The sequence below is a fragment of the Periplaneta americana genome, chromosome 13, assembly GCF_040183065.1.
Source record: "Periplaneta americana isolate PAMFEO1 chromosome 13, P.americana_PAMFEO1_priV1, whole genome shotgun sequence".
Classification (NCBI taxonomy): Eukaryota; Metazoa; Arthropoda; class Insecta; order Blattodea; family Blattidae; genus Periplaneta; species Periplaneta americana.
In genome coordinates, this window is record NC_091129.1 from 120,376,324 (window position 1) to 120,384,548 (window position 8,225).

General features: G+C 38.3%; 1 protein-coding gene across 1 annotated transcript in view; it reads left to right on the top strand.

Moving 5' to 3' along the window:
* Window positions 1-6,436, top strand: part of LOC138711655 (uncharacterized) — a 32,711-nt gene extending 26,275 nt beyond the window's left edge. Inside the window, exons 8-10 of the mRNA XM_069842787.1 lie at window positions 2,221-2,362; window positions 4,549-4,713; window positions 6,283-6,436. Coding sequence (XP_069698888.1) covers window positions 2,221-2,362; window positions 4,549-4,713; window positions 6,283-6,423 — 448 coding nt within the window. The 3' untranslated portion in view covers window positions 6,424-6,436. The remainder of the gene's footprint in view (window positions 1-2,220; window positions 2,363-4,548; window positions 4,714-6,282) is intronic.
* The last annotated feature ends 1,789 nt before the right edge of the window (window positions 6,437-8,225 follow it).

An 8,225-nucleotide genomic window follows, 5' to 3' on the forward strand; every position in this document is an offset into this window, starting at 1 on the left:
AATTCATCTGATTAAAAAGACATTCATTCATTCACAGTGTTCTGCCCAAGGACAGGTATTTCACTGCAAACCCAGCATTCTCCAGTCTTTTTTATTATCTGCCTTCCTCTTTGTCTCCGCATATGATCCATATATCTTGATGTTGTCTATCATCCGATATCTTCTTCTGCCCCGAACTCTTCTCCCGTTCACCATTCCTTCTAGTGCATCCTTCAGTAGGCAGTTTCTTCTCAACCAGTGACCCAGCCAATTCCTTTTCCTCTTTCTGATCAGTTTCAGAATCATTCTTTCTTCATCCACTCTTTCCAACACAACTTCGTTTCTTACTCTGTCTGTCTATTTCACACGCTCCATCCTTCTCCATATCCACATTTCAAAGGCAATTATTCGCTTCTTTGTACTTCGTCGTAGACATAATTTTATAAATTTATCAAGTAATTGTTTTGAAATATTCTTTTTTCTGTCGCAGAGGAACCTATAAATTACCTGACCTCCGTCCTGTTATTTATTTATTGTTACATTATTAAATTTATTTTCTCATAGATCCGTATAACGCTACAGCGCTGAACGATCAATAAAATCTATTTTTAAAACAATTCATTGAATCTAACGTATTTTCTTGTGTATAAGAAGCATTCCTGTATAAGAGAAACTCTTGAATTTTTATAAATAATGATTGTAGTTATACGGTTTCCATTTGTGGCCATTTCGCGGTACCCTGCGATGTGCACACTTTCCTTTGCAATCGTTTCTTCGAATTCATGGCAATAATCATTTTTGATTATCTGAAGTAACGTTCCGGAACTCCATTGTCATGTTTTTCAGCATACGCACAAATGGCGGTTTATATTCTGCAATGTATGCAGCCTTTTATTCTCCATTTTGGTCTTCCTGAGCATTTTTTTCTCAAATCTAGTGCGTTTTTTTGTATGTCACTAACAAATTCAGTAACCATTATTAAATTATACTGTCAGTAAATTAGATCTATTGTTGAATTCTCATTCTTAATGCAATGGCAAACCCCTTAACTTGTCATTATTCGTCCTGACTCTACAAGTGTGGCTAATAGATGTCACTAGTGCTGAGAAGCGTAGATTACATAGACTATCCAGAATGCAAGAAAGGGAGGATTACCATAAGAAGACATTGTATAGTTAGGGCATGGAATCTAAAATAAGAGGATATTGCTAATACAAAAGAGGACATTTTATAAATTTGCCTGCATAAAATTAAAGCTAAATCTCACCTCAGTTTTCTCGCTAGTTGCAGAATCAGTATCTGGAACCCACTTTGTATAAAAGAGTCTAAAGCAAGGCTGCAAAATTGTGCTCTAGTTGTGGCACACGTCACAAGCCGAAACACGTGACTCATCCCTTTCACCCCCACATGTCATTGGATATGGTAGAGGAGAGGAAATACGTATTGTGTGCTTGTGGACGTCACAGATACATAATTCAAGGTCGGGGGCTTGTGGACGGGGAACAAATTCTTTTCCCATGCTTCCACCCCTCTCTTCCCCAGTTCTGCATCCCTGGTCTAAAAAGATGAAAAATTTTAAAGTATGGTTTATTTAACAACGCTCGCAACTGCAGAGCATATGTCAGCGTCGCCGGTGTGCCGGAATTTTGTCCGCAGGAGTTCTTTTACATGTCAGTAAATGTACTGACATGATCCTGTCGCGCTTAAACACACTTAAATGCCATCCATCTGGGCTGGGATCGAGCCCGCAACCTCGAGCACAGAAGGTCAGCGCTATACCGACTACGCTACCGAGACCGACTAAAGAGGTGAATTTCTATCTTTTAACAAGTAGAACAATTTCACACATGTCCTTGAAATCATATCTCATCACGATGATACTTATTTTAACCCAATGAATCCAATATGTCCCTCTTATACCTGTATATGTACATTATGAAAATGTTGGAAGCAAACGAACAGATTCATCTCTAACTTCATCTACTATTAAACTACGCAATCAATTTGGCTTTCCATTAATTTCTGAGGTTGCATCTTAAGCTATGTTATCGGCTGCTATTCTAATAATTTGTTTTCTATTTGAGGTGAAATACATTTTGCATTATTTGGAAGACTATTCATATTCATGTTATATAATATTGGGTTTTCTAATTTAAGCATTTGTAACAGTTCCTTTATGTTTCCAATATTAATTCCAACTACTGATATCTAACTATAGCCATCATTCTCGCATGATTTCAGCCATGCTATCCTCGGCTATCTGGCAGATAAGTACAGCAAGGACGACTCTTTATACCCTAAGGATGTTAACAAACGAGGCCTTGTGAACAACAGGCTCTTCTTCGACATTGGAACATTGTACGCAGGCTTCTTCGGCTATTACGTATGTATACTCTTATATGCCTATAGCAAAACAATCAAATAACAGGAGTTGGATGCCTAGGCCTGCACTAGTTATACAGAGTGATTCACGAGGAAAATTAAAAAATTTGGGATGTGAATTCTAAGTCATTCTGAGTGAAAAAAGTGCATATAAACATTGGTCCGTTTTCGAACGATGGCGGAGCTAGATGCATTTTTTTTTTTTTTTGTTAAAACGTCTCGCCCCAATGTGAATCAGACGTTACCATATGCTGCTGACGTGAGATGTGAGACAAGGTCACGGATCGCAATGAATGACGTAACATTGGAATCTGCATTGTGAGCGATGTGGATAAGATAAGTTCATTCACCTCACAAACCGGGTGATGGGGCATTACAAATGTCCAACTCTCCCGAGCAATGAGCGCGAATCATGCCCGAGCGCAACAGTGCATTGATACAGGAGGAGGTGCCTTTGAAAATGTGCAAAAACATCGACCCCGACATCTAGAATATTACGTATGTATGCATACGCGAATATAAACTTTAAATTTGTGCGTTATCTGCCTCTAAATGCGAGTTAGTACAATTGAATCCTAGAAGTTTTTTTCTGAAATCAAAGAGCCATATTTCCGTAACCGTTCGAAAACAGCCCTATATTCATAGGAACTTTTTGACTCAGAATGGCTTCAGAATTCACATCCCAAATTTTTTACCTGTGTTTCAGTGTATACCATAACGAATTTGCATAAACTTTGTGAGTTGCGTCATGTGTGCGATAAGCGCCTCATATTCTGCAGGACGTAGGCCTACAATAATTGTAAATAATTATTATTTTCCCCAGAACGTGTTCAGGATCTGGCTATATGTTTTACATTATGGTTCGCATGTTCGTAATACGTACTACGCGCCCAAGTTAAATCTGCGTCCGGAAAGAATGTGAATCACCGTTCCCTCTCTCTCTGGCCTTTGCGACCTATGAGTAAATATTAAGCTGATAAAGAGATGTTTAATGTTCGTGCCAGCGAATTGTATGAGATAGGATGAATACACATGTATAAGAGGTGCTGAAAGTGTTGTACCCGTATAAATACTGTGAAAGTGTTGTTATTATGCACTGTATTTCTTACACACATTCTATACATTATCTCATTGCATTATCTCTTGTAACATGACCTCATTCACAGACGAAACAGTAGGTTGTATACTAACAACTAGAGCAATTAGAGCTACTAGCGCTCGTCTCTTGCATTTTCGGGACGCAAATTTAACTTGGGGGCGTAGTATGTACAGTAGTGACAAAAAAAAACCGGACCGACGGAATAATCAAAGTCCCCGAAATGAGCCACTGTGCATGCCACGCCCGCATTCACAAGATAGCGAGTAATCTATTGAAATTGTTGTAGTTTCGACTGCTGACGTAGCCCATTTCGAAAGCCATGTTCTGGGAATAATAAGTTAATTAAGTAGTAAAATATCGCTGCAATCGAAAAGTATTGGGAATAAATTTGAACAAGGAACAAAAAAAAGTTTCCTTTCCAGGCAGGATTCGAACCACGAAAGTCTTAGTCACCAGTCTATCGTGCTGTCACTGTGAACAAGGCTCTGAAATCAGCTACAAGGGTCGGTCCGGTTTTTCTTGCCACTACTGTACAGTCAGTGAATGAGTGAGTGAGTGAGTGAGTGAGTGAGTGAGTGAGTGAGTGAGTGAGTGAGTGAGTGAGTGAGTGAGTGAGTGAGTGAGTGAGTGAGTGAGGCTATTTTTATCCCATGAATGGCTAAGGCCTCCTAAAAGGGAAAGCTTGATTGGAAACTCATGTGGTGTATTTAAATGGGAGCATTCACAATAGTTAATTGTGAATGCTCACATTCAAAAACACATATTTTAACATTATTTCCGTTCTCGTTCTCGTTGTCGTTTACGTTCCCGGTTTATTGTGAACCAGCTTTAACACGGGACACGCAGCTTAAAGTCTCTCCCGGAGGACTTGCGCTCCAGATTTCTGTGTCCTGAAAATCTCGCAACCCCTGGGTCTAGAGGAGAGTGCTTTACTCCTAGACCAATGGGGCGACACTTCTACTTAATTAAGAAATCTATTTAATTTCTAATATTTTTCTACCCATAAAATATATTTTACTTTTATGTATTTTGTTAAGTTTTAAACAATAATTAACAGCATTAACATTAAGTATATTTTGTTACACCAGGTTCCAGTGCTTCGTACTGGAAAACTTGGCGACCCTTCTTTCAAAACCAAGATAGATGAGGGTTTTGAACTTCTGAACACGTTTCTGGAAGGAGAGAACTGGGTTGCCGGAAGCAACTTGACCATTGCGGACTACTCCATTGTTGCCACCGTCGCCAGTTTTGATGTAAGCGAACCAAATTCTTAAGGAAGGAAATGGGTGAAATTTTGACCATTTTTGGTCAAAAATTTCTTTTTCATTTTATTGCATAAAATTAATCTGTAGACCCTAATGTATGAGTCTGCAAAGTTGCAGTCCCATGTCACGCTCAGAACTGTCATTAATTACGCTATATTTAAATCGCTGAGCTCTTTAAATGCCTGGCATGTATACTTTCAAAGTGAGTTTTTTTAATTAAATTTTTTGCTCCTTTCTATATATTCAAAATCTAAAGGTTTCTACAATTTTCAAGATATCAAGCTGAAAATTTTTCTGCATGTTCTATAAAGTACGGTTAACAAACTAGAGCATCGGATGTTTGATTTGTTAATTATTTTTCAAATAAAAAAAAATAATTTGTTTAACAATATGCACTAGAAGATTTAAAAAAAATTACTTTTGACAAAATAATAATTTTTTCTCTATTCTAAGGATGTATTTCTGAAATATGATGCTTAGTGATTTTCTAGGTACATCAAAGATGCTATTTTTTTTCTAGATCATATACCTACTTAATATTTGTAAGAGGAGATAAATATTGATAAATGCCCCAATTTTTTTTAGAAAAAGGGCATAATTCAGAAAATATCTGGGTGACATGCATGAAAATTTGTAGCATATATATATATATATATATATATATATATATATATATGAAATATGTGTGCCAAAAATGACCAACTAGCTCAAAAGCTACACAAATTAGAAATTTCACCTATCTCCTCCCTGAAAGAAAACTAATAATGAAGTTACACAGATACTGGTGGCAGCACAGGCAATTTTTGGTCGGCGGCCTCAAGTGTTCACACATAGAAGGGACAATCTTTGACTCCACATTACACTACACAAACACCCCCCCCCCACAGGAAACAAAACAAGAGGCGCCAAGACCAGCAACGACCAGTTCTGAAGAAGACCAATAACAGGTCGACTGATTCAATTCTTCCGAACAAACGTAACTTGTTCTACCGGCCAAGAACGACCGTTCTTAAGTAAAAATAAAGTAACTTAGACCTATTTGTGAACACGAGTCCGATCCTTATTAAAGTCTGACTTATAACAATTTTAATCTTATAAAATAGCTCAAACACATTTTCTCAAGGAGGGTCTATACAAAGAAGAGCACACAGAAATCAAATCAAATTATGGTTTATTTAACGACGCTAGCAACTGCAGAGGTTATATCAGCGTCGCCGGTGCGCCACAATTTTGTCCCGCAGGAGTTCTTTTACATGCCAGTAAATCTACTGACATAAGCCTGTCGCACTTAAACACACTTAAATGCCATCGACCTCGGCCAGAATCGAACCCGCAACCTCGAGCACAGAAGGGCAGCGCTATACCAACTACGCTACCGAGGGCGACAGCACATAGATGTGGTCTTTTCCATGTATACCTTCCTTCAATTAATTGATTGTATACGTTTATAAACAAAATTATATAAACCGATAGGAATGAAAAAAATTCAAAGTAGGCCTGCCTGACATAGTTAAATGTCGAAAGTTAACTGATACTAATAACAATATATCTTTTCAGGTTCTTGGTTACGAGGTCAACAAATGGAAGAACGTATCAGAATGGTACAAACGAGCCCAGCAAACCATGGCAGGCTACGACGAAATCAACGGAGAGGGCTGTCGGATACTTAAACAGTTTTTCGATCAATTGTTAAAATAAAAATACATTGCAAGGCCTGAAAAATTAAGGTTCATTGAACTTTAAAACAATTATACTAAATTCACTGTTCTTTGGGTGTTGAATTCAAAACTGAGCTCAGGTTTTCTCTATCACTTATCAATTTCCCAAATATTTGGTTGGACGTTTTAGCTAAATTAATGTAGCGTTAGTGAATTTAATGTTTCTATTATGTTTCTAAATGACTATTACACTTTTACTACGTCATACTACTTTTGACCAATAAAACCGTACGAAAGGATGTGTTTCAAATAATCATGGCTGTTTATCGCTACAACTTTATCACTTCCCTAGCATTTGTTTATTTTATCACTTTCCTAGCATTTGTTTCTTTGTTTGCCAACATTTAAAATTGCAATTTCTTTATGGCACTATAAAACATGCTTTGCTATCGTCATTTGTTTACCGGATAGATAGTCGATAAAAATGGCGGCTCCGTTCAAACGTATTGGTGAAGCTAATATATGTGAAATATAATTTCAGTAAGTCAATTAATATTTTATTGTATTAGAGTACTTTATTTCTTAGTCGTTATTGCACTCCACACGACGACAATGGCAATACACGACGTGTGTTATTGAGAAGAACAACAATGTACTCTAATTTTAATTAATGTTCAAAATGCACTATGTGCAGAACAAAACTGTCAGTTCTCAGTTCACAGTTCGTTTGCCTTGGCTAGTTCTTCTAGCTCACTCTTCAACTTCACTGCACGTCGAACCACGGTCTTACGGCTACGGCCCACGACACGTCGAACTCAGGTCTTCCCAGTTGCGGTCCACCACACATCGAACCCCGGTCTCGAAGGCTGTTTCCTTGCTCGCTCGAAGACTCACTTGTAAACTGACTCTTCTGCGGCACTCACGGTGTTATTTATTAAACCACATGTTCTGGAGTCTTCGATTCGCGTGCCTTTCAGAATCTGTGAGAGAAATCTGCTTCGAGATGCTTCCTTACTTTTTCCGCTCCGCACCGTCACCGTAGTACTCCTCCCCCTTCTCCGCACCGCGGCTAGCGTCAGGGGTTCGTGTTTCCGTTTCCCCGCGCCTTCCTTCTCGCTAGATGCGCGCGCAACTCCCTGACGCGACCAGAACAATCCAGAGGGGTGCCACAATAATATAGCATTAATTTTGTACACTGTACAGAATAAAACAGTCCATGTTTTTCATTTCAGGGGCTAATTATCTTCATCATCAACTTCTTCTTCTTCTTCTTCTTCTTCTTCTACTTGTATTCCTGAAAGAACGGTTCTAGTCTGTCTAGTCTATCCATCTCTTCCTAAGGCGAACCAATGATATTTCGCCGTTTGGATGATCATCTAAAATTATTATTGTTCTAGGGATTCTGTATCTGGACATGGGGTTCACATGTTGACTCCAGGTTTGTTGATATTAATGGCTGTAATGATAAATCCGTCCAGTTGTATATTTCTTTGAAAGCAAAATAAGTTTCACTTCGACTATTTGCTGGGAAGATCAGTGGTGAGGTTGCCACCTTAACTCCTGAGCAAGCTCAGTATAGGATGTAATGGCTATACCGCCATGACTCGGTCCCCAGAGCCTCGTTTGTTCGAAAACGGGTTGCACCACGTGAAGGTGAGGATGGGATTTAGGTAGGAGAGGTTATGGATGGAATGCACTTCACTACCTTTTTGCAACCCTTAGGGATAAAATAAATGTTTAATAAATTTCCCATTGTTACCTATATATGCCTACCGTATACATAAAGAAGACAATGAAATGAAGATAGCATCACCTGCTACTAAAAATATATTTTATACTATT